Source organism: Setaria viridis, chromosome 3 (assembly GCF_005286985.2).
Source record: "Setaria viridis chromosome 3, Setaria_viridis_v4.0, whole genome shotgun sequence".
In the NCBI taxonomy this organism is placed as follows: Eukaryota; Viridiplantae; Streptophyta; class Magnoliopsida; order Poales; family Poaceae; genus Setaria; species Setaria viridis.
The window spans coordinates 6,886,682-6,912,188 of record NC_048265.2 but is presented as its reverse complement, the minus strand read 5'-3'; the positions used below and the strand labels follow the sequence as shown (position 1 = coordinate 6,912,188).

The 25,507-nt window shown below is 46.0% G+C and overlaps 4 protein-coding genes across 4 annotated transcripts; 3 read left to right on the top strand and 1 right to left on the bottom strand.

The window, feature by feature from the left end:
• The first annotated feature begins 1,356 nt into the window (after positions 1 to 1,356).
• On the top strand, positions 1,357 to 4,453 carry LOC117848544 (serine/threonine protein phosphatase 2A 57 kDa regulatory subunit B' kappa isoform). Its single transcript, XM_034729990.2, has 2 exons — positions 1,357 to 2,776; positions 3,835 to 4,453. Exons 1-2 carry the CDS (start codon positions 1,703 to 1,705, stop codon positions 4,201 to 4,203), a joined length of 1,443 nt encoding a protein of 480 aa, XP_034585881.1. The 5' UTR covers positions 1,357 to 1,702; the 3' UTR covers positions 4,204 to 4,453.
• Positions 4,454 to 9,167: 4,714 nt separating this feature from the next.
• On the top strand, positions 9,168 to 10,863 carry LOC117848984 (gibberellin 3-beta-dioxygenase 1). The gene is made up of 3 exons (XM_034730597.2): positions 9,168 to 9,640; positions 9,726 to 9,884; positions 9,976 to 10,863. The coding sequence occupies exons 1-3, from the start codon at positions 9,168 to 9,170 to the stop codon at positions 10,445 to 10,447; spliced, it is 1,104 nt and encodes a 367-aa protein (XP_034586488.1). The 3' UTR covers positions 10,448 to 10,863.
• A 2,077-nt stretch (positions 10,864 to 12,940) lies between these two features.
• LOC117847644 (phototropic-responsive NPH3 family protein NPY2) lies at positions 12,941 to 16,869 on the bottom strand. Its single transcript, XM_034728885.2, has 3 exons — positions 15,798 to 16,869; positions 13,502 to 13,867; positions 12,941 to 13,409 (listed from the first exon to the last, which is right to left on the bottom strand). Exons 1-3 carry the CDS (start codon positions 16,623 to 16,625, stop codon positions 13,164 to 13,166), a joined length of 1,440 nt encoding a protein of 479 aa, XP_034584776.1. The 5' UTR covers positions 16,626 to 16,869; the 3' UTR covers positions 12,941 to 13,163.
• Positions 16,870 to 19,407: 2,538 nt separating this feature from the next.
• LOC117847893 (boron transporter 4) lies at positions 19,408 to 24,979 on the top strand. Its single transcript, XM_072292282.1, has 13 exons — positions 19,408 to 21,108; positions 21,201 to 21,283; positions 21,582 to 21,774; positions 21,867 to 22,005; positions 22,080 to 22,245; positions 22,328 to 22,494; positions 22,598 to 22,771; positions 23,005 to 23,100; positions 23,185 to 23,301; positions 23,681 to 24,003; positions 24,142 to 24,409; positions 24,496 to 24,633; positions 24,741 to 24,979. The coding sequence occupies exons 1-13, from the start codon at positions 21,002 to 21,004 to the stop codon at positions 24,813 to 24,815; spliced, it is 2,046 nt and encodes a 681-aa protein (XP_072148383.1). The 5' UTR covers positions 19,408 to 21,001; the 3' UTR covers positions 24,816 to 24,979.
• The last annotated feature ends 528 nt before the right edge of the window (positions 24,980 to 25,507 follow it).

Below are 25,507 nucleotides of genomic sequence, written 5' to 3'. Positions count from 1 at the left end.
ATCGAATATTCGGAGGCTAATTAGTAGGACTAAATATAAGTTAATTATAAAACTAATTACACAGATGGAGGCTAAACGGCGAGACGAATCTATTAAGTTTAATTAATCCATCATTAGCAAATGGTTACTGTAGCTGCACATTGTCAAATCATGAACTAATTAGGTTTAATAGATTCGTCTCGTCGTTTAGCCTCCATCTGTGCAATGGGTTTTGTAAATAGTCTATATTTAATACTCCTAATTAGTATCTAAACATTCGATGTGACAGAGGCAAAAGCTTAGCTCTGGTAACCAAACAACCCCTAACTCACCACCTAAATTAGAGGGGGGCTTATTCGACTTCCAATAAGCTCATGACTTGTTAGAAGCGCCGAAGCTAACATGTGGAACCGTGCTCGTGAGAGGTGCCGAAATTCATAATTTTCCATTTTTCCCCAATGTGATAACAACCCTTTTAATTCTGAAGTCAACCATCTCAAACTTTTAATGCAAATAGAGTTTAAATATTTGAACATAACACGAGTAGATTTGTGTCAAAAAGTAGGTTTTAAGTATTTTCTCCATTTTTTTACTAATCACACGGTACAGACGTAGACTTTCACATACACGCACGCATATCACCCCTACGAACACACGCACGGAACTCTACTCCTATGAGCAAATCCTCAAAATTGACGAAGTCACCACTGGCATCTCGTTATTAATGGGCATGTCATCTACCACTGAAAGAATAGCACCAGTTAAATCATGGAATAAATTTAGAAAAATGCAAACACTGGTGCTGAGTCGAGGATTCAAACTCGGGTAGGCAGGTTCTACCATAAGAAATCTTACCAGCTAAACTACGCTCAGTTCACGATCCCAAGTTATGTCTTTATATTTCATATAACTTTGATCTTTTTCTTTATATTTTAACATTATTTTAGTTCAATGGCTAATTCAATGATACTGTTTCTATGACACGCTATGCTCCAAGGCATGGTTCGATTAAAAGATCTGGTTCCAAGTAATAGTATGAACAATTCAAAATCCTATTCATAATTCAGATAATTCAGATAATACTGTAGACTCTTACTAAAAATTGCAGGTTAATTACACTTTGAATCTGGTAGATTCTTAGTTATGTTAGCTCAACGTTAGTATTACTATAAATATATGCCTCACCAGTGTGGCCTTGCAATTTCCCCGTAAGATCTCAAATTTAAAGGATCAAAAGAAACTGTTTCTACCGTCAGTATTGTCATCAAAAGCTCGTAAAGCCATAGTAACCTCGGACCGCATTCCAACGGTCGACACATCACGCTCCATCTAAACCGACGGCTGAGATGCATGGAGCCACCCTCTTCGTCTTCCGTACGCCCGCCCGACACCCAAGCTGTAAGCTCGAGCTCCCCACTGCGAATCGGCCCAAAACTCCAAAAGCTCTGCGCTTTCTGCCCCCTCTTCTCCCCGAGATCCCATCCATGGCGGCCGCCGCGCCTCGCCTCCGGATCTGAGCCTGTCTAGCTTCCGCGGGATCCTCTTCTGACGCTTCCGCTCCGCTGTCCGACCGCTGCACGGTTCTTTGCCGTCCAAGATTCACAGCTCAGTTTCTTGGGGTCGGTAGTGGGTGGTCGGTTGTTGTCCGTGGCTTGGCCATGGAGTGTTGAAACGGGTCTTTGATGCCAGCAGTGGGCGCCCGCGCTCTGCTGCCGCCGCCGCCATGTGGAAGCAGTTTCTTGGCAAGATCTCGCGGAAGTCTCCCAAATCCGGCAGCGGCTCGCCGCCGCAGAAGTTCCCGCCGTCGCGTGTAGCCAATGGGGCTGAAGCGGAGCTGAGAGCGTCGCCTCCGCCGCAGGCGTCAGCCGTCGCCGCGGCGCCTGGGGCGGAGACCAGGGAGGACGTGTTCCTCCGCAAGCTCAACGTCTGCTGCGTGGTGTTCGACTTCGCCGCCGAGCGGGGGAGGGATTCGCCGGAGTTGGAGAGGAAGCGGCTGGTGCTCTTGTCCCTCGTCGACTGCGTCTCCGCGGCCGAGGAGCCCCTCACGGAGGCGATGATCTCGGCCTGCGTCCGAATGTTCGCCATCAACCTCTTCAGGGTCTTCCCGCCCAAGCTCCGCTCCTGCGGCGCCACTGATGAGGACGAGCCATTCTTTGACCCCTCCTGGTACCACCTGCAGGTCGTGTATGAGCTGTTGCTCCGGTTTGTGATGTCGCCTGTTGTCGATGTGAAGGTTGCTAGGAAGTACATGGACAATTCATTCATCTCTAGGCTTCTGGACCTGTTCGATTCTGATGACCCTAGGGAGAGGGAATGCTTGAAGACGGTTTTGCATAGGATATATGGAAAGTTCATGGGCAATCGACCATTTATCCGCAAGGCGGTGAGCAACATCTTTTATAGGTTTGTGTTTGAGACGGATCATCACAATGGGATTGCTGAGCTGTTGGAGGTGTTTGGGAGCGTGATTAGTGGTTTTGCAAAGCCTCTGAAGGAGGAGCATAAGTTGTTTCTGTGGAAGGCGTTGATTCCACTTCACAAACCGAAGACAGTTGGAGTGTATTTGCCACAGTTGACATACTGCATTACACAGTTTATTGAGAAGGAACCGAAGCTCACAGGGACTGTTATCAGAGGCCTCCTGAAGTACTGGCCGGTGACGAACAGTCAGAAGGAGATGATGTTCTTGGGTGAGTTGGAGGAGGTGCTGGAGTTGACAGAAACGGCTGACTTCCAGAAGTGTGTGGTTCCCTTGTTTCGCAGGATTGCGCAATGCCTGAATAGCTCTCATTTTCAGGTGAATCTTCTTTGAATTGATTTGAAAAACTGCTTATCGTTTGTATAAGTTTATTTAATGTATCGTGTTGACAAGTATGGCCACAAGTGCTAGCCTTAGGTAGAACACACATAGCTAAAGGGTTTGTCGCATGTCCATCTGTTTTTTCTCTCGAAGACTACGGATACCTTAATAGTTATAAGAAACTAGTTGCTAAGGGGTTGTCACATGCCCATATTTTTTTGTGTGGAAGTCTAGAAATACATTCGCAGTTAGATTTAAACAAAATTTTGCCTCATATTTTCCCCCCATTTCCATGTGTGAGTATGGACAATGGAAGTATCTTATCAAGAAACAAAAAGGTCACATGGCTGTGCTTGAATTAGCTCTTTAGAATTAATGAAGCATGACACTGTGGTAAGGAAAACTCATTGTCATTTTAATCCATGAGCCTAAATTATGTCCGCCCCACTTTATACTAAACTTGTTATTTTGTTTTGAATTTCTATCATTTGGCTGCAGTAAGATACAGTACTAAAAAAAGCACTAGCGCTTAACTTGCAAAGAAAAAGGGTACATGATAGCATCATAGCAGTATGAACCCATATTGGAATACAACATATATATATATATATATATATATATATATATATATATATATATATTTTGAACCTGCAGGATAATTTTCTTCCTGTGCGCTAGAGTGATCAAGAGAACTTTTATGAGAAGGAAAGATATTATGATCTAACATGTAAGATGAGCATTTCAGGGCCTTTTTCCTTTATAATTTTTCTGGCCTGGTAGTGCAGGTTAAGATTGTTTATAGGAAATGGATTTTTCTATTTTGTTCATGAGAAAATCCATGCTGTATGTTGCTACAAGATACTGGGTACACAAACAAATGCAAATAAGCCCAAATCAAATTCCCAGAAAGTTTGATCTACGCACACAATTTTGTTTCTCTGCTAGCCATCCATGGAGAAGTCCTTTCCATGTGCATGGTGTGCTTTGTACAGCATGACATCTTTAAGCACTATGCAACAATATACTTAAAAATGTTCTTTCTTTGTCTGTAACAGGTTGCTGAAAGGGCCTTATTCCTGTGGAATAATGAACATTTGTTTGACCTGATTTCCCAAAACCGCCAAGTTATCCTGCCAATAATATATCCTGCTCTGGAAAGGAATGCTCGTTGGCACTGGAATCAGTCGGTTCTAAATGTAACAATGAATGTGAGGAAAATGTTCTTCGAAATGGATGAGAGATTGCTGCTAGCTTGTCAGACCAATTTCCAAGAGGAGGAAAAGAAGCGAGCTGCATCTGAGGAACGAAGAAGGCTTGTATGGGAGCACCTAGAGAGGAATGCTGCATTTCATCCAGTAACCGGAGACATTGGCTTTGCAGTTCCTCCTACATCTGCTCCTCTGGTGGCTCCCACTATGACATGATTAATCATGGGTTCAGATGTATTTCATTATGCTTGATTGTTAGCTAGCTATGGGTGTTTGGTGTTGCACAAGGAATTTTGTTGCCTTTGTAAGCGCCTTGTGCCAAAGTCTGTAATTAATAGTTGCTGGTTTGACAACGATACTTGATTCTTTGGTGTACTCTCAAGTTATGGACATATCTGTCTGTCTCAAGATAATGTCCAGTTCTACTTGACTGGAGCGGTGAGAAAGTGATTTATTTCCTTGGAAATTTTCGGGTGGATCTGAATAGCTAATGGCATGTTGATGTGGATGTCTTCTTTATATCTTGGATTCTGATGGATCTACGTAAATGTTACAGTTGATGGAAGACCATGCAATGAGGTAAGTTCATAGGACTCAAACTCAACTGCATCATCTCTGTTTCTACTTAGCAAGGCAAAATCTGAAATGCATCAGAAATCTGGATTTAGGTACAATAGTTCATAGATGTTTGTGGCATTGTAAATCCAGTCAATTCATGACATGAACTCCTCTGTCTAATTGATATTTTCAGTGCTTTGCCCCAATGCCCCCGGCTTCTTATGCTAGGCAATTGCTATGTTATTTCTATATGCAGTACATTAAACAAAGATAAAAGGAATCGCCATGGTGAATGGCAGACCTGGATTTTGCCATACTAGATTTGGGGCCTACCAAACTAGTCTAAGAAAACATTAATGCTCAAATTACGGCCTTTCCACTTCCCACTTGTTTTTTCATGAAAAAAAAAAACTCTTGATGTAATTCCAGGTTCATACTGATTAGCTCACCCTGTCACCAATAATATAAACTCTTTGGTTTAAGATTCATGAACTTTTCCAGAAGACGTGTACTGAAGCAGATCGTTCCCCTTCTTAATCAGCACGAGTTTTCTCCCTCTTTTGTGATTGCGGATCAATGGATGTGGCACTTGTAAATGATGACAATTGGACCAGATAACAAGCATGGTCCCCTCATGTAACCATCTATCCGTGAATGCGAGTGGGGCCTAACTTCCAAAAAAATAATTCATAGAATCATTTTCCATCAAGCTATGAGCCAGATGGATAATCCTGAGGAAAAAGCTGTTTCTCCTTGCATCATAATTGATTTATCTCCATCAAATTCCGATGTGACCTGTCTGGCTATCAACTGATGTAATTATTCCTAAAGGGTTTGATTTGGAATTCTAGGATTACTAGTTACTACTTGAATTCAAGTATTTGCAATCCTAAACAAGGTAAATTACAAGCATATAAAAGACTGAAATTCTGAATCCCGACATAAGTATAGTGCTTACAGTAGATAAAATATCAGTGGTACTTTTGATATTCTACAAACAATCACAAATCGTATGTAATTTTTTTTCTTATAGAAATAACAAAGGCAATTTGATTACTATAAGAGATGAGCACAATACTGGTTTCGTGGTTTTAAGTTTTCCTTATCATACAGGGCACTGGAAAGGTGCCTGGAGCTGCCGACACATTGCAAGTTGGAAATGCCTATAAAGAAGGCTTCATATCCACACATGACTAACAGACCCTCCATACAGCTCCTGCTTTGTTCAGAGCCCCTTTCCTTTACTCCTTGCATTCTGGAGATACTTGAACAGCGAGCTCCATATAGAAAACAAGATGTACAACCCTCCAAGTGCTCAGGACATGTCCTACTACGATCATGTTCAGAAGCGGCATGAGGAGAAGGGCTGCCTATATGCATGGTAATTGGTGACCTTCATTTCTGTTGTTCTCGATTATGCATACCATCTCTCTATGTTTTCTTTTCTGCTTTTGTTAACACAATTGCCATGATATCCATGATGAAACCCCATGGAACTCTTGAAGTTGTCTTGACTCGTTTTTAAAATAGGAAGAACCTTGTCATGAGGATTTACAAGGTCACCAGAGTAAATTTTCAGAATTATGGTCCTTTCCTCGTGTTAGTTGATAAACAACATGGGAGAAATAATTCAAAAGTAAGTGGATTCAACCAATTGCAATTAGTTTATCTGAATATTATAAACAATATCTCTATGTCACAAGAGCAGCCTACCCTGCACAAGAATACATCTCGGAAGATCAAACTAGGAAGTTGTATGTAGTTTACACCTTATACTCTGCATAGCTTAGGTATCTGCCTGAGAAGCTAGTTAAGTTTTTCAAAAGAGAAACATGTAAGGTTTGAGGATTGAGCAAAACATTAAGACATCCCTTACAAAGACACAGATCCGGTGCAGGACTACACGCAACTGGGAGTCTGGGACAGCTGATTTCTCAGATGAACGGGGAGTACTACAGTAGTGAAACTGTGCGACCCTTACAAAAACCTGGTGTGGAAGGACTGTTCTGTTAACAAAGATCTCTTCAAAACTTCTTTCAAAGCTAGGGAGGAACTTAGCTCAGTTCATCGAATTCTCTTTATGTGATTCTTAAAACAAAAATATCTGACTCCAATTAGGTTCTATGCTTCTTTCCGATCATGAGATGCTAGCTTTCCTCTTCTTCAAAGTCTTTATTCGACAGGTCGATTAATCCTTTTTTTCTGTGAGCATCTGGCCTAGCCTATCATGATCATGCACTGAACAGAAAAAGGGTCCATCGGCTATCATTGTCAAGGTCCCTACTAGGTTACAAATGGATGGTAGAGAGATCCACCGTGCAAGCTGCCCCAACACTGTAGTGCATTTGGCTCAAGTGGTCAGATGGGAAATGGCAATTTGGTGGTTGCTGGTCATTTTCATGTGATAATGCGTACACCTAGATGTGATGTTGTCCTCTTCACACCACTTCTATTGGGCCACATTATCCTCTCAAATGAAATATGAAAAACGGTTGTTAAGTGTTTCAGTTTCAGTAGAGCTAATGCTTTAAATCCTGACTCAAAACTGTGAATAAGTTCTTCGGTAATTAATTCTGGTTAAATATTGATTTTCTATCACAATCACAACGGGGGCTTGTTCTTGTTTTCAGCCTGTTCGCTGCGTGCTGCTGCTTCTGTTGCTACGAGACCTGCGAGTGCTGCCTCGAGACCATCTGCTGCTGCTGCTAGTCCAGCTCGAGGACATCCATCATGGAGATGTGGCCAAGCGGGACATTCAGCGCTGTCCCATATATGGGCCATGGCTCTCAATAAAATGCTGTACTTGTGCAAGTATGTTAAAAACGTATTACTGTCTGTATGTAGTGTTGGTGTCTCTGCATATTTGTGTTGAAAATGTGTTGTAAAATACTGTAAATCTGTTGTATCTTGGTCAGACGAATGCATCATTGTATATTTGTATCCACAAAAAAAAAGATGAATGCATCATTGTGATCCCCCTGTATCAAAATGAAATTGCCGCAGTCTTCTAAGTCAGAAAGATACATATTTAGCTATATTTGGGCCTTCTTTTAGGATGAAACCACAATAAGGAGAAAAAAATAACATGGGTTCTGATCGGATGCGGGAAAAATCACATGAAGAGAATGGTAAAGGCAAGTTTTTTGTTTAGATAGAATATATTATGTTGATATTCCCTCGAAATTCTTGTGCATCAAATCGTTCCATGAGACCTTCATTCATGAGTCAATTTCTTGAAAATATATTTTTCTACCGTGGAAAAGGTTTTAAGAAATTTCTCTCAAATGACATCATGTTCCATATGAATTCCTTCGCTGGCCCACAGAAAAAGAGGCTCTTGGGCTAGCCCATAGAGACGAGCACATTAACTTATCTCATTCTGGCCCACACGGAATGCTATTATTAGTAGTTTCGATTTAGTAAAACAAAGGAAACATCGCTCGGCCAAAATCTTTCTCTCGTTTTCTTTTGCCACCAATCACTCACTTTTTCAATGTCTGTGATACATTCAATTTGTGATTCATCTTTTGTTTGAGTTGTCATTTTGTACTGTTTTATTGGGCCGAAAGCCCTATGTTATTTTAGTCAGCACAAACATTAAGCCCATGCCGTTCCATCTCAGGGTGCGTTTGGCAGAACTCCCAGAAGTGATTCTCTGCTGAATCCAGTAGGAGTCCTGCCAAATAGTTTTTTAGAGAGAAGTGATTCTTTGTGATTATTTGAAAAGAATTAAGAGGCTGGGAGCTGAAAAAAGTAGATTCTCCTAATTTTGTGAAGTAATTCTCCATCCTAATTTTAAGAGTTTATGCTACAGAATCAAAGGAAATCACTTCTCTTAGAGAATCAGCTCCCATGTAAAATCAGAATCAGATGGAGCTCTGCCAAACACATCTCATTCTCGGCCAAAGCACCAAGGTGATGCTGTGTTGCCAAGTTTATGCATCGGTCCTATTGCACCGATAAACTGTGAGTTATAGTTTTAAGGTTTTTCTAAGATTTTTTTTCTGAAAAATCAACATTAACTTTTAAAAGATGTGTTTAGCTTTCTAAGCTAAAAAAATTATGAAAAACTCAAAATTGAGCTTTACAATTTTGCATATAGATTTAGTTTTTTGAGCTTCTAGTTTTTCGGAAGCTGCACGAAAATTTCGTTTCTAGCTTTTCACGTTGAGAATATGACTGGAAGCGAGAAGAGGTGGATAAGATTTCTGGTTTCGCACATTGGACGATCTGACGGTAAAATGGATTAACTTATCAAAGAAAAGGCTAAGGAGGAGAAACCCAACACTCCACGCCACGCTCTTCACCTCTTTTCGTGCACTCACTTGACCACTCCCTGGTTTTCATCAAAAAGCTGAAACTGCTTCTCATCACAAATTAAAGTTTGAAACTGAAACCAGCCAGCCAGCGCCCCAAACAAAAGTGTCACCCGTTTTTGTCTCTCTTGCATGCCACGAGCGTGCTGCACGCTTGCCTTGCACAAGTGTTGCTTTGCTCGGAGTGGATGATCGAACACTCTCTGGCATATTGCTACAGTAGTGTTGGTGCGACAACCTTCGTGCCGATCGATCCAGTTCTCACATTGCAACAAGCCGCGCGCGCCGCCGACCATGCTGTCGCCGATGACGACCTCGCCGGCCGCCGCCGCCGCCACTCCCTGCTTCGAACTCCGGTCCGCGGAGCGCGTGCCGGAGACGCACGCGTGGCCGGGGATCGACGACCACCCGACGGTGAAGGCGGCGGCGGGGGGTGACGCGGTGCCGGTGGTGGACCTGGGCGGCGACCCGGACGTGGCGCGGGCGGCGGCGGGGCGCGCCGCCGAGGAGTGGGGCGCGTTCCTGCTCGTCGGCCACGGCGTGGCCGCGGGAGTGGCGGCGCGCGTGGAGGAGCAGGTCGCGCGCCTGTTCGCGCTCCCGGCGGCGGAGAAGGCCCGCGCGGGGCGCCGCCCTGGGGAGTTCAACGGCTACGGTAGGGCGCCCCGGCTCAACTTCTCCAATCACATGTGGTCCGAGGGGTACACGTTCCCGGCGGCCGCCGTCCGCGCCGAGTTCCGCCGCGTCTGGCCCGACGCCGGCGACGACTACCTCCGCTTCTGGTACGTCACGTGCTTTCTGCATTGCGATGTCACGCTCCGCGTACGCTTGCTGACGTGTGGGCCCGCGTTGACCGCACGCGACCAGCGACGTGATGGAGGAGCACCACGCGGAGATGAGGGCTCTCGGCGTCAGGCTGCTCGACATGCTCTTCGGGGCGCTCGGGCTCACCGACGCCCAGATCGCCGCCGGCGAGACGGAGCGGGAGATTCGCGAGACCTTGACGGCGACGACGCACCTTAACATGTACGTCAAAACCTCTATGACCAACCTTTTTCTTGTCGTACGTACGTGCTCCGGCTCTGACGATGTCCGTGTGTCCGTGCACGGGCTGCAGGTACCCCAGGTGTCCGCAGCCGGAGCGCGCGATCGGGATGGCGGTGCACACGGACTCGGGCTTCATCACGATCATCTTGCAGAGCCCCGTGCCGGGGCTGCAGCTGCTCCGCCGGCAGCCCGACCGGTGGGTGACGGTGCCGGCGCCGCCGGGCGCGCTGGTGGTCGTGCTCGGCGACCTCTTCCAGGTGCTCACCAACGGCCGCTTCCGCAGCGCGCTCCACCGCGCCGTCGTCAACCGGGAGCGCGACCGGATCTCCGTGCCCTACTTCCTCGGCCCGCCGGCCGACATGAAGGTGGCGCCGCTCGCGGCCGCCGTGCCGCCGGGGACGAAGGCTGCGTTCCGAGGCGTGACGTGGCGGGAGTACCTGGAGATCAGGGAGAAGCAGGCGATCAGCGTGGACGCATCGGTGATGAAGATGCTGCAGGTGGCGGAGGAAGAAGAAGAGGGTGGAGTGCCTCCTAACAACTAGCTTGAACTCCCTCAAAAATAAAAATAGCTAGCTTCAATAGAGAATGTGAGAATAATGTATAGGAGCTCGAAAATTTCAAAGTTGGAACCTTAAAGGTTAATGTGCAGTATGAATGAAATGAAATCGTGGGTTGGAATAGTGAAGGAAAATTAGTTTAGTGGTTAGAGCACCTGAGTAACATCTCCTGCGTGCTCCGGTTAGCCCGGCGTCTGTCGACGGCATGCACGAGATGTGGCCGCGCCTCTACATCCATCTATCTAACCAGCAGCGCTGTTGCCACTTCTCCGTGTCGGGCCCTGAGATGTGGCCACGAGCGCAGGAGCGTCCGCAGGCCCGCGGCGTGAGCCCCTGCACGATGGCCAAGTCGTCCCCTGGATGAACAATCGCGGCGATCGACGAGCTCCTCTTCACCAGGAACAATTCTTCCTTTCCTGTCTCCTCATACCACTCTTTCATGTAATCAGCATGATTTCTCTGATGTAAGGGTATGAACAGTCCGTGGTAAAAAATAACGGCCTCCACGTTCAATATATAAATGAGTCTCCGTTAGCTGAAAAAACGGACACCATCAACTGAGAAGCTATTCTGTCTAGGAGATGCAAGTTGCTGTCTCATGGTGGTCATCGTGGGAGCAAACAAAAATTATCCCAGAAAAGAAAGTTGTCCTACCTCTATCATGAGAAACTGTTGATAATCAAAATGGTTAACAGCTTGCCCGACCAAACTAAAATGGGTCATGCACTCATTTACTCATTTTTTTTCTATCAATTCTTTTGCCAGTTAAACAATCAGTTTAAAACTACTACTTTTGTGAGCTGATCTCCTTCCAAGAAACAACAATTTGAAGCACAAAGGAGATTGAGTTGTCAAGTCAATTGTGAAGAAAAAGCTGAAGTATAGTGAAATTGGTAAACAACTTGATTGATCAAACTAAATCGATGGATCGACGAAATGTAATGAGCTGACTCCCATGCTGTCGTAAATAGCTGATGCACTCACTACTCATTTTCTCTACCAATTCTGTTTCCACAAAAGTATTATAATAATACTCTATTTTCCAGCATGCTTGACCTTGTTAACGCAGTTACCCAAGCACACCTCAGCTCCTGAAAACTTGCAGCACATGACATGATGTATTTTCAAAATGAATCTATAATTATGAGCCAGTTGCTAATAGCTGAAATTATGCACCACCTGTAAATTATGAAATTATATTATCAAATTATCATCATTCCAATCTCCACATTTCTGTCCATATGAATTTGTATGGTAAGTGCATTTCAAAAGCATGATGTGTGTTTACTCAGACTTTGAATTTGTTCCAAGACTACTTTGTGATATTGGAGCTGCCCAAGATTTATTGCAAGTCCGAGAGCTTGACAAGGGGCTCAAATAGATCAAGAAAGCCACGCCTATGTTTCTAGTTTTCGCTACTAATCTCGGTCAAAAAATATTGTAGGCTTCTAGTTCCTCAATATATTAGCCTAACCTTTTGCGAGGGAATGCTGCTTTAGATAGCAGAGCGATTCATAGTTTTGAGTTCTCGTGGTACCTAAACATTAGGGCAAGATTTACTTTTAGTCCATTCCATTAGGATTTGGGATTTTGAGAGGAACATTAATTTGAGCCACTGAATTCGTATATATGTGGACATTAGTCATTGGTTGTCTGATTGATGTCTATCGAATAACACATCATAATAAGAGGTACAATATTGTTAGACGGCCGAAATCATTTTTTTTTAACTTTCAATCAAGATATGTCACTCGTCATATGAGCTATGACCCTCAAACGGCCAGAACCTCATACGATCATCTTCTACTTCCCACATCTTCTCTTTCTCACTGTGTCTTACCTTTTTCACAGTTTCACTCTTAAACATCTCACTCTCTTTCCTCGTTCCTCCGTGCCACCATCTCGAACTATCTCTGGCTGCATCCCTTGGATCTACACTCACATGGATTGTCACCGTACTAATAAGAGCATGATTAATAATTTAGCCTCCCGCTGGTTTTATGCTAGCGCAACATCAATTACAAAGCCCACTCGTATAATAGTTTGATGTTGATATATGCTACACCATTAATCGATCAGCTAGCTGGAAGTTTGCAGTCTGCTTCTCTTCTCTCATCATAAAACTCGGCCTACGATGGACTAGCTCCCCCCGAGCGTTAGTGAAAGAAGAAGGTCTCTCACGTGGATCGAGAAAATCCTCGAACTCCTACCCCACCCTTACACAGGGAATCGTAATCTATGCGAGTTAGGCCGGCTCTTAACCATGTGCTTTGGTGTGGGACAAATAAGGAGGTGCTTCTAGAGCCCTCTGACCAACCCAGCTAGAGGTCCGTTCGCTCTCTTCTCTCATCTTTCCCCAGTCTATTTGCCAATCATATGTGTATTTACAATTGAAAAGGAAAAACGGACAAGAGAAGAGCACACCGGCGAGGTTTGATGCTGCCATGTCTCTCTTCGCCAATCCACACAGAAATATGCTTTACTTCAAACACAAAGAAACATGCAGTAACCAATTACTAGTAGTGTACCAATGCGGGACAGGCATCATGCGGACATGCACAGGCTCTACTTCCCTCGATCGGCGATTTGAAGGAACACACACATGAGCAAATGAAAACGAATATGAAAAATATAGCACGATTTCACTTGATTTTCAAAGACCGGCACGTCGATGTTGGCTAGCCGCGCCGCCGCCGTGCCTTCAGGAGTGCGACCTGCGCCACCTCGCCACCGTCGGCGGCGTGCCCCTGGCCGGCGTCGTCGCGTGGCGTCCCTGCTTCCTCCCGCCGAGCGGCGTCCTGTCCACGCCGCTGTCGGAGTCGTCCACCCTCGACGCGCCCGCGCCGCCGCGGAACAGGAGCGCGGCGCCCCAGCCGAGCAGCCCCCGCCGCCGGCGGCTCTCCGAGCTCAGCCGGTCCACCTGTGCCTGCAGCGCGTGGTACTGCACCTGCATGCACGAGCGAGTATCCATCAGCCCACGCGTCACGCGCTGACGCTGATGGCAACCACGAGCGACGACGTCCATGGCGGTGCACGGACCTGGAGGCGGGCGACGTCCTCGCGGAGGCGGCGCAGCTCGTGGTGCTGCGCGGCGACGATCTCCCGCTTCGACGGGCACCGCGCGCCGGCCGTCCCGACGGCGGCGGAGGGGAGTTCGAGGCCGCCGGCGGGGGCGGGGCTCCTGCTCTGCAGGTCGCGGAAGGAGGAGCCGCCGCTCCACTCGGCGAGGCGGTGGTGGCCGAGCTTCCCGCCGCCGTGCTCCGACAGGAAGAGCACCTGCACCACGCAGCGCGCCGGCAGGCGGTCGTTCTGCACGGCGTGGGCCGCCGCCTCCGCCGTCAGCTTGCGCGGGTCGATCAGCCGGCACAGCGACCGCCGCTCCTCCTTGCTCGCGCGCGGGTGTGCCTGCACGCACGACGCCATCAGTCGTGCTGCAAACCTGATGAAGTCTGAATGCACATGGATCGACGATCATTCAATGGATGCTCATCCCATTTTCTGATTATTTATCGTTCTTGTGAAGTGAAGCTCAGATTGGATGATCACTTGCACTAATTTTCAAATCACGCAAGACTTTTTTTTTAAAAAAAGTCCCGTGTTCCAACAACCTTAAAACGTTTTTGTGTATTATTGTTTGCATGTTGGATCGAGCTCGGAAAAAAGAAGTGGTAGATGAAAGAAGAGAACAGAGAACAATCACAGTTCGCAAGGGGACGACCAGCACGAACATGCATGGAGAAGAATCCATGTGCAACGACAGACGATTCTCTTGTTCTCGAGCGCTTGTAGATTCAGGTACCTCACGTGATCTCGATCAGAATCTCGTTGTAGCTTCCATACAACGAGTGATTTGTCTGATTGAGAGGCCAGAAAGTAAGATCCCTTTTTACCCTCTGACGTGACTAGACGTCTAGTAGCGCTCGTGTTCGGACGTAGTGGGGGTGAAGCACACTGCAGATGTTGCAGTAGTTTTTTCCTCGCGCAAAAGGACAAGTGCTGATCGCAGAGAGCAGTATCAAAGAAAACGGGAAGAGTTTAAAAATTCATCATCTTAGACTATTTTGAATTGTTCATCAGGGAGATAGAAGATCTGCATGAAACTACTTGATATGAGTTATACTCATATTTGTACTCTCTACGTTGATGGTCCAAGTCGAACTACTGCGGTCAAGCACACAGAAACATGTGTCTGCGCCGGACAGTACCAGGCCGGTTAAACCTCCATGGCTTTTTACCACGAGCGTCAGTAACATTCGTTCAAGTGTCCAACTCAACAGTCATCACATCACTCTGCCTAGATATTCGTGCGCCAATCACATCCTAGGCACACACACCTTTTTGGCCTTTCACACGTCACAGAGCCAACGGTTCCCCGTCCCCGAAAGAAAGAAAAAAAAGAAAAGAAAATATACAGAGCCAACGGGAGAGAAGGACGAACTGTAACAAGTTTTTTTTCCTTTTTGACACGGTGTGTCATAAGATTTGCCACGCTTAATGATTTGTTTTGTCACGAGCAACACCATTTGTTACTTCAGCCTTGAAATCAACCAACGAACATGGACATTTCACATATGCATGTGACCACATGGCTATCATCCGAGGTATTCATTTTGAATCAATGTGGAAAAGTAAAATGTAGTACATGGGTAGGTACTGAATCAACAATTGGGTAGAGAAAAACCAACAACTGAGATAAGCAATATGGTTTTGCATTTTTCATCAACCAACTTCTAAAGATCAACTTAGGACACTAGTTTCTATAACTCAACTTAGGTAAAAATATATTATTTTCTTAGAGGTATTACTATCAAAATCTAAGTTTGGAAAAAAAAATGAGTGGAATTACACCAGCCCTTTTGAGGTACCTTCAATGTTTTTATCCTAAGCGAAGCGATCTTGTTGTGCAGTATAAATGGTGATCTTCGTTTTAGTTTCAAGTGAACTTTTGACCCTTTTTACAACCATAACTAGTAGAGTACACACAAAAAATATGATTTTTCCATAGAACGTATTCAGTGATATAATTGTGAGTGAATTTGCCGGAACCACATTATTCTTCCTCACAAATGCAGGGCAAATTCTACTTTCAAACGCGTTTAGGTTTGAAACACGCCATTATCAATCCGGCAAGATCACTGTAAAAGAATGGGTGGAGACCCTTCTTTCTTATCAGTGCACGACGGCATAAATAAACATAAATAATACCCATGATAATGTACGGACCATAAGTTAAGCAAGCAAACCATGGGCATGCATGATTAGACGCAAGAGAGATAAGTATGATTGCTCCCATGTCCTGCAGATGATGGATGATTAAGCATGCTTGCGCACTCACCTTGAGGTAGGTGTCGACGGCGCGGTAGAGCCCGTCGGCGGCGGCGCGGGCGTGCGCCGGCACCGCGCGCGCCAGCTCCTCGAACTCGGCCGGCCGCAGCCCGGCCTCCAGCGCCGCCTCCGCCAGGTACGCGTCCACCAGCCTCGCCACCCTGGCCGCCGCCGCGCCGCCCCCGCCGCCACTGGCACCCTCCCGCAGGAACCCCCGCACCAGGCGGAGCACGAGCGGCACGTCCAGCAGCGTCGGCGACGGCGCGCACGGGGCCAGCCCGCCGAACGCCGGGATCATCACGGCGCCCAGGGAGGCCTGGTCCAGCCGCCGCGCGGCGCGGGCCTCCAGGTCCCCGAGCAGCGCGGCGTCCGCGCCCACCGTGCTCCCCGCGCGGAGCAGCCGGAGGAGGAAGTCGCACGTGATACCGTCGCCGCCGCCGCCGTCGTCGGGCGGCAGCGCGGCGACGAGGGACTCGAGGAGGAGGCGCTTCTTGAGCCACGCGGCGGTGGGGCTCTCGGGGGGAAGCAGGACGAAGCGGCCGGAGGGGGAGGCCGACGCAGCGTCGGGGAGCCACCTCGCCGCGTAGTGCGACAGGACGGAGGCGAGGCTGCTGCTGCCGCCCGACGCCGCGGCCGCCGAGGGAGGCTTGGACCTGATGGCGGCGATGGTGCGCGCGAAGGCGTCAACGTCGTTGACGACGCACGAGTCGTCGCTGGCGCGCGAGGGGGTGGCGGCGGAGTAGGAGAGCCGTGAGGACTCGGGGGAGGAGCCGTGGGCCGTGGGCTCGACGGCGCGGGTGCTGGCAGCTCGCGGGGACGGGGACGGGGACGGCATCATGGTGTGCCCGGCCGCCGGCGTTTCTTGGCTGGCGGCTTCGTCGGGCCGGCGAGCTAGCTAAGGCTGGGAGGAAAGCTCTGTGTTGGAACAGGCGCTAGCATGGGTGGTGATGTGCCATAATGCTTCTTGTAGTGTGCGAGAGGCCGGGGGACTGAGGAACTGATGGCCATGGATGTGACGCCGCCACAGGCCACAGCCCACATTATGTGCCAGGGACATCTGGCGTCTGTTTGGCCCAGTGGTACCATAGTTGGGAGTGGTTTGATGGCTCTATGACCCACGTGTCATAATGCTAGTTATTTTTATCTAATTTTGCATAGTGTAGATCTACAATTTTTTTTTTTGCATAGTGTAGTTTCTGCTACACTTGTGGGCTGTGGCGCTGTTTGGTTCCTGCTGCATCCTACCACAGCACAGGTGTGGCTGTGTCATAGAGGGCGGCGTGAAAATTCGATGTCATAATATGTGGCGAGAAAATTAGCAGATTTGCATGCGGCTGATTTTTTCGGCACTACCACACTTATGGCGTGGCAGAACATGGCAAGGAACGGCTCTAATTTTGGTTCTATATATATTACTGTAAAAAAAAATTGAAATAACACAGACTGTCGTGGTAAAATAACATATAAATTTTATATGAGATTCTTCGGCTCCAGAGAATCGAGAAAAAAAACCTGTATTTGGAAATGGGCCTTAGAATTACTGAACAAATCTCCCTACCACTGAAAGATTTGGTCTTATTTTATATCCAAACAAGTTGAACTCCTTCGGAAAAAAAAGAAAAAAGAAAAAAAAAGGGTTGAACTCCTATCTTCAAGATAGATGTGATGTAGGCACTCCATTCCGGTATGAAAGGTTGGCATGTGTCGACTAACACTTTTTTCCCCCTCTAGTGCTCGATTTCCGCGGACACCACGTTCCACAGCACGAATCATGGCGACATTTCACTGTTCTGTCATGTGGGCCTAACATAGAGCGGGCCTACCAACAGTGGCAAACCGAGCCCAAAGGCATAGGCCTGGACCAATAATGGACTGACCGCTTACCTTTGCCCTCAAATAAAAAAAAAATGGACTAGCCGTGCATAAACACATACACTTCGTTCTCGCATATAAGTTCGGTACAATGGTTATTTCGGGTCTTTCTAAAAGACATTGCTAGTTTTTTTTTTTGGTTGCTGGCAACTTGTGCTTTATGTTGTAACCATCGTTGCAGAAAAGGTTGCATCCAGTTTCTTTTTCCCCTTCACTCAGGACGTGAAACGCTGAGCTGGACCTGAGTGCTACTATTTTGTTATGAACAGTAAGCTACTAGTTCACCGGTCCTATCAGAGATGATGGGCACTGCCGGCCGGTCGGCGAGGACATGCAAAGTCGCCGCCGGTGTGCGCTGGCCACTGTTCGCGCAAGTTGTTTCTTCTCACTGCGGATTAAAGGTTTCCTTCGTCGTCTAGCTGTGATACCACTACATTGTTCTTGAGTGAGTTAATCCCTGTCATATGTAATCTCAACTATGTAATCCTGACATTCTCCCTTCTTAAACAAATCTGCAGCGCTCCTGCATTATTTTTTTAAAAAAAGATACCACCACATTGTCTACATGCAAGCTACATCTCATTTCGTAAATCATTTTTCAAAAAAGAAAAGTGTAGACCGAGCAAAATACTTCCTTTCCTTTTTCAAAGAAAAAACATGGATTTGGAATACGAATCACATAAAAACTACAATTATTTCATGGTTAACTCTCATACAAATTTGTATATCTAAGACAAATTTCGTATTAAATATTTTTAATCTATAAAATAATCATGAAAAATACTTAGTATAATTTTTTAATGTAAGACATATGGTAGATTGGTCAACTACATTTCTGGTAAGTAAATCGAATTTAAATTTTGCTTAGGGGTTAAGCGGATAATATGAGTGGGTGAGGAGAGTAAAATAGCCTTTTTCCATAATTAATTCATCACGGAAGGATTATTGTGACACTGCAAAGTGTCAAAGGGCAGGTGACAAGTCGATCGTCGGATCCCCTGCACGCATGCCATTTTTGCACGAGATTTGGTACTCATTGCACGGCCAAAACTGTAAGCGCAGGACAGCAGCGCTGTCCCCTGTAGCTCTGGGCCAATTCTCTGTGTTCTCCAAAGGCACTGACACGATAAGATGGACCAAAAGCCGAGTACCTTTTCGGCGGTAAATCTGGTCAGATATCCCAAGATCTGGCTTGCTAAAGCTGCTCTTGTTTGGTCACTGGCTTTTTCGCCTTTATTTTTTCACAGCAGATGTATAGCATTTCCATCAGGCTTTTGCTTGCTCAGGTATAGCATTTCCATCAGGCTCCAGCTTCGCTGCTGCTGTAATGTGTACTGTAATGTATCCATGAGTTATAGCTTTGGTTATATCGTATATCATGTTCCAGTTCTAAAGCCAGTGAAATGGACACCGCACACAGGGATTCAAGAGTGACCGGTTATAATTTTGGACAAAATAGTCCTTGAACTTTACCCTATCATATCTGCCAATCTAGTCCTTAACTTTCATGTTTTGATCAAACTCATCCTTATTCTAATGTAGCACTCCATACTGGTGGTGTGAGACTAATGAAAAAATCATTTTTACTTGCTCCTTCTCCTCTATTTCCACCGGCACGTACTGTGCACGTTTAACGACTAACGAATGAATAAGAATAGAATATCGGGGGAAAATTATTGCAGTTGATTAAACAGCTACCAACGGACCACTTGATTATCATGATGCGGTGAGGTGATAATTTGGGCTGCATTTGCTGTTCTGATGCGGTGAGGTGATAATCAGAACGGATGGCCGCGACCCGCGATCGCACGGGGTTCCGAATCCCGCCGGGCCAAAAGCTTGTGCGCCCTCGGGCCTCGGGAGGCTGGAGCGACCTGGCCTGATGACACGTGTACAACGCGCCCTTCCCCTTCCCTCGCGCTCCCGTCGGCCGTCGCGCGCCCTGTGTCTGCGCCTCCTCTCGCCTCCCGCCCTCCCCTCCGCCGCTCCCATCGATTTTGGGGGCACCTGGTCGGCTATAAGTAGCAGGCCATGGAGGGAAGCAGGTCCCCTCCCCTCCGGTTCGCCAGCCTCGCAGCTCCCCCGCGCCTCCGCCCACCGACGCCTAGGGCTCCGCCTCGCGTCGCGGTGGAGGTGGCCAGCATCGCGCCGCCACCCGCCCCTCATCGCCGCCGGTACGTTCGCGCGCGCGCATTGCTTTTGCTACGCATTGCGTGCCGTCCGAGTGCTTGATTGGCCTCTCGATTTTCGGAAGTTTTCATTTTGAGCCGCCTGGATACGGCACCGATATATGATGTTCAGGCCGGAGAAATTTGTTACGTTGGGTGTGCTTCGGCGAATTGGAAGCTTAATTATTCGTTCCCTGGCAACGATAGTCAGGATAAATTTGCCGCGCGGCATGTTTTTTTTTCCCTTTTCAAATAGTTGGCTCTCGTCATCTCAACGTGTTCAGCGAAATGGAGGCTATTCGTTTCTTGCTGGAACCACACCATTTCGGAAGCGCAGGCGACTGTATAACATCGGGGCTGGCTGCAATGCAGTATGATTATTATGTGCCTCTCAGTTATGTTATACTTGTACGGCTACATGTGAAGGAATTTCGTTTAGGAGAAGAGCGCCGAGCGATCTACGACGATTTCATTTGGTGTGCTAGCTGTGGTGTTGCGTCCTGATTTCCTGAGATTAATAGCTCCTCGTATCTGGCGGATTTGCTAATTTTAAGCAGGAAGGAGCCCATATGTTTATTTTTCGTTGCTAATATCTTCGCGTTTCTATTTGATGTGTTCCCAAAGATCCAGTCTAGTAACCCCCCTCCAAACACATAAAGAACCTGCCGTGTGTTCTTTTTCTTCAGGTGTAGGAATCGGCTTTAATTTCCCATTGCGATTTAGCCATACTGAATTTACCAAATTTTATATGACCAAACGTTCCTTTTCGGCGGTCTTGTTTTGTTTGCATGAAACCTTATTTTGGTCTTCAGAGCTGTCGGTATGCTCATGAAAAACATGCTGATACTAAGCTAAAAATAGCATAAGCTTAAGAGAAATTTGATCATGTCAAGGTCTCGAGACTAGTCCAAGTTCCTTGATAAGCACATATCTAACTGTACCAACACTCCCGTGCTTTTTAGCTGTGGCTTTATGTGCTACTTATGCCATATTTTTTTCAGAGCCAACATCTTAGATTGTAGGCCACCTATTGTGTGGTAATGCTTGTGGAACCCAGCAGACATATTTCTATGAATCATCTGTTGTTCGTGATGCATTTTGACTTTGACTTGCTTGTAAACCCAATACCTTTTAGTCAGTGCAATATCTGATTATTTTGGAGCTCCTTGTTCAGATGACAGGACCTAATAAAGCCCCATTTAGTGGAGTGGCTGAGGATTTAAAAGGAAGGGCAGCTTGCTACAAACAAGACTGGAACCATGGGTTCAGTTCTGGTTTCAGGTTTGCATGCTGGCACCATGCTGTAAATGCGTGTATATCTCATCATAATTTAGCCCATCGTGTTCACTGTGCTACATGAAATCTGTTGTCAGAATACTGGCACCAACGCTCTACATATTCTTTTCATCTGCTGTTCCTGTAATAGCCTTTGGTGAGCAACTGAGCAAAGATACAGGTGGGTTGTCCTCCTTTCAACCTTAGGAGTCGGAATTGATATCCGCAATTTGCAGTTACTACCACGATGCGATGCGTCCTTTCCTTCTAGCTTGCTGTCCTGCTCAGTAGAAAAGGAAGAAGGGAAAACTGATTTACCTTTTGGCCTGCATGTCCATTGTTGTTTCAAATAGGGAATATTAGAAAATAATATCAGTTTGCTCAATTACTAGAAATTCATATTATAGAAGAGAATAATAAAAAAGTTATCCTGAATTTCTTAGGCACAGTTGCTGATGATTAGAAACGATATGTTTCAGATGGTGCACTGACCACAGTTGAGACACTAGCATCAACTGCTATTTGTGGAATCATACATTCAATAATAGGTGGACAGCCACTATTGATTGTGGGAGTTGCAGAGCCAACTATCATAATGTATACTTATATCTACAATTTTGCTAAAAGTCAGCCAAACCTGGGAGAAAAAATGTTTCTTCCATGGGCTGGATGGTAAGGGCTCAACAATACATTATGTCCTGCATTATTCGTCATTCACTTCTAAATGGTACATGCATTTTCCTTTTCATGGGACGTTTCGACAGGGTTTGCGTCTGGACCGCCCTTATGCTGTTCCTCATGGCAATGTTTAACGTTGCAGCTATTCTAAACAAATTTACAAGGTTTGCAGGAGAACTTTTTGGAATGTTGATCACAATTCTGTTCATGCAAGAGGCAGTCAAGGTATGACATTACATAAATTAAATCTAATTCTTAACTGAATTAGTTTTAATTACTGACTACATAGCATGCCACAGGGGATGTTGGGTGAATTCAGTGCCCCTGAGGGTAAAGACCAAAGTCAACCGATATTCCAGTTCCAATGGCTATATGTTAATGGTCTGCTTGGAGTTATCTTTTCAATGGGCGTACTATATACTTCATTAGCCAGCAGGGAAGCAAGATTATCGCTATACGGCACTGGTTTGTCATATGGAACATATATACTTTTGATTCCACTACGGTTTAAAAAACCGACTACTAATGCTCCACATAACACCTGCAGGTTGGCAAAGGAGCTTAATTGCTGACTATGGTGTTCCACTGATGGTCATACTGTGGACAGCATTGTCATACTCATTGCCAAGCAAGATCCCTTCAGGGGTCCCTAGGAGGCTCTTCACCCCGCTTCCTTGGGAACCCAAATCACTCCAGCACTGGACAGTAGCAAAGGTAATTAGAAAGTTTGTTACTATGATTCAAGGATTCAATTGCAGTTCTGTGAGTGTAGAATATTTTTATGGCTATTCCACATGTTTCATTGATGAACTTGCAGGATCTTTTTTCTGTCCCTCCAGCATATATATTTCTGGCTATTGTACCTGCTGCGATGGTTGCAGGGCTCTATTTCTTTGATCACAGTGTAGCTTCTCAGATGGCTCAGCAGAAGGAATTTAATTTGAAGAACCCATCAGCCTACCATTATGACATTTTGGTCTTAAGCTTGACGGTATGTTGTGTTCATTTGTAGTTGCCTTTGCCTCTTTAAGATAAAATTGAATGCTTTACTAGTGAATTTCAACTGCTTATAGGACCGGGAAGACATAAGAAATCGTTGGTGGAAAATAGTTGTTCAAAATGTTTATGTGATAGTGGTCCTTTTTTCCCGAAACGAACATGATAGTAGACCTTTTATTATTGTGTTTCTTCTTCTCATACTATAAAAATGTCATACTCATACAGACGTTGATCTGTGGTCTTCTTGGCATTCCTCCTTCTAATGGAGTACTTCCTCAGTCCCCCATGCACACAAGAAGCCTTGCTGTCCTCAAGAGGCAGGTTGGTGATTTTCACACTTATCTTGCCTTGCCATCTGTTATACAGTTAACTTTGCTCATCTGCCTTCTCTTTCTTTCAAAATAGTTGCTTCGCAAAAAGATGATCCGAACTGCCAAAGAGGGCATGATGCAGAATGCTACCAGTTCAGAAGTTTATGGCAAGATGCAAGATGTTTTCATAAAAATGGACCTTGGAGGCGACGTGAGTGTTCATCCAGTGTTACACACATACTATATTACTAAGGGTCTATTTTTCTCACTGCATGACCAAAGACCTATTTCGTCAAACTACAATGGCGAGATCTTTATAGAATTTGTAAAGGCTAACTGCGCTGTCCCAGTCTGCACGTTACAATCCTTGCCATTTTGCTGTTGCCTCTATTTTGTTTTATTTTTCTTACGGAGAGGCTTGTTTACCTTTGTGGCGAGTGCTGCAATTTGCTGTCTGAGATCACTTCCCTTATTAATATTTTGGAAAATTGTTCCAGAAATCATCTTAATAATACTTGTATAAGAAACAAAAAAAGAAATTAGTATCAACTACCTGAAGGCACTAAACACATCTCTGTAAAATGCTGCAGTCTGTTTCTGCCCACAACGAGCTGAAGGACTTGAAGAATGCCATTATTCCAGAGGGGGATGGAGAAGGGAAAGTACCTGAAGTATTTGATCCTGAAAAGCATGTGGAGGCTTACTTGCCTGTCCGGGTGAATGAGCAGAGACTAAGCAATTTGTTGCAGTCCCTGCTGGTTGCTGGTTGCATCGGAGTTACACCACTCATCCAGAGGATACCAACATCAGTCCTTTGGGGTTACTTTGCCTATATGTCCATCGACAGTGTTCCTGGGAACCAGTTCTGGGAGAGGATACAACTTCTGTTCATCACACCTCAAAGGCGCTACAAGTAAGCCCTTGTTTGCTGCAGTATATTTTTTTTTATTTCTTATCACCTTACCATGTTGTGCTTCAGTTGGGCTCACCCCAGTTTTCATTTAGGAAACAGGTGCTCTCAGTGATTATTTGTCTGTTATAACTCTGACAGGGTTTTCGAAGGTGCACATGCATCCTTTGTTGAGTCGGTGCCTTTCAACATAATATCCGCCTTCACGCTCTTCCAGCTAATTTATCTCCTGCTCGTCTTTGGGATGACATGGATACCAATGGCAGGGATCCTCTTCCCGCTGCTCTTCTTCTTTCTCATTGTCATCAGGCAGCATTTCATTCCGAAGTATTTCGACGCGAAACACCTGAGGGAATTGGACGCAGCAGAGTACGAAGAACTTGAGGGTTTCACCCCTGCTCCTACAGAGGTATGAAATCCTGACACGCCTATCCCTGTAGAGCCTAGATTGCTTGCATTATCCCATGTTACTGAGCTGATCTGACCTTGATGCAGTGCGGCGGCGACGACGAGTCCGTTCGCAGCAGAGACGCCCAGCCTGAATACGCTTCGGAAATACTGGACGAGTTCACGACGCACCGTGGAGAGTTGAAGCGCAGGAACTCGAGCTTCCGCGATGGGAGGCTACTTCAGGTAACATTTTGAGCAAGCAATTCCCTGGGCTTTGCAACATGAAAAGCCCCATGAAGAATGGTGGAGTTGTCAGAATTTGATGTCGCTTTTTATTCTGCCCTTGGCAGCTTAACTCGGTCAAGATGACAAGACAGCTTACCCGGAATATGTCGAGGGCTCCAGAGATCATGGAAGAGGAATGAGAAGGCCCTCTTTCTAACTACCCCAACTCCTAGGGAACATTCGGCCTCAACACACTGTACCAAGTACTAGTAGTTACTGTACGTTTCTAGATACTGACTTGGCGCGAATACACTGGGAAGGGCAGGGAAATGTGGCATGGCTGGCCACGTTTAAGAGCCGCAGATTTGTTTGTACTATGAAAAAAAAGGGAGGGGTGGGGGGGGGGGGGGGGGGGGGGGGGAGGAGGAAAGAGTGATGCATGTGTGCTAGCCATGTGCAGAAGAGATGTGACGTGTAATGTTACTAACTGAAAGGGTAATAGAAACAGTTTTTTAACTGTCAATGCTGTCATCTGCAATCGGGGTGCCAGCCTTCATCTGCCATTGTTGAGTGCAACATGTATACTGTTATTACCTGGTCAAAGCTCGTGAAACCGAGAGCTTCTGACTCTGCGGCCGATTACCAGCACGATCAATCGATCATACTCATATAATCATATTGACAGCTCTCTCCTGGGGGCCCATGCTTCGTGTTTTGTCATCGTAGTTTCACATCCAGTAGTGTGTTTGCATTGAATTGAATCAAGTTGTAAGATTACTAACCTTATCAAAAAGAAAAAGTTGTAAGATTACTAAGGCTGCTTACAACTATGCCTGCGTAACCTCTGTCAGAGTAACCTTCTGACATGAAGGAGGAGAGAACTCGGGAGAGA

Bases quoted from the DNA above. Each gene is read 5' to 3' on its own strand.
- LOC117847893 (XM_072292282.1), top strand. From the start codon at position 21,002: ATGACAGGACCTAATAAAGCCCCATTTAGTGGAGTGGCTGAGGATTTA. The intron at 22,246-22,327 runs GTTTGTCATATG...TAACACCTGCAG, and splicing joins ATTATCGCTATACGGCACTG to GTTGGCAAAGGAGCTTAATT. The intron at 24,410-24,495 runs GTATGAAATCCT...ACCTTGATGCAG, and splicing joins TCACCCCTGCTCCTACAGAG to TGCGGCGGCGACGACGAGTC.
- LOC117848984 (XM_034730597.2), top strand. From the start codon at position 9,168: ATGACGACCTCGCCGGCCGCCGCCGCCGCCACTCCCTGCTTCGAACTC. The intron at 9,641-9,725 runs GTACGTCACGTG...GCACGCGACCAG, and splicing joins GACGACTACCTCCGCTTCTG to CGACGTGATGGAGGAGCACC. The intron at 9,885-9,975 runs GTACGTCAAAAC...CACGGGCTGCAG, and splicing joins GCGACGACGCACCTTAACAT to GTACCCCAGGTGTCCGCAGC.
- LOC117848544 (XM_034729990.2), top strand. From the start codon at position 1,703: ATGTGGAAGCAGTTTCTTGGCAAGATCTCGCGGAAGTCTCCCAAATCC. The intron at 2,777-3,834 runs GTGAATCTTCTT...TGTCTGTAACAG, and splicing joins TGAATAGCTCTCATTTTCAG to GTTGCTGAAAGGGCCTTATT.
- LOC117847644 (XM_034728885.2), bottom strand. From the start codon at position 16,625: ATGATGCCGTCCCCGTCCCCGTCCCCGCGAGCTGCCAGCACCCGCGCC. The intron at 13,868-15,797 runs GTGAGTGCGCAA...TCGTGCGTGCAG, and splicing joins CCGTCGACACCTACCTCAAG to GCACACCCGCGCGCGAGCAA. The intron at 13,410-13,501 runs GTCCGTGCACCG...TCGTGCATGCAG, and splicing joins AGGACGTCGCCCGCCTCCAG to GTGCAGTACCACGCGCTGCA.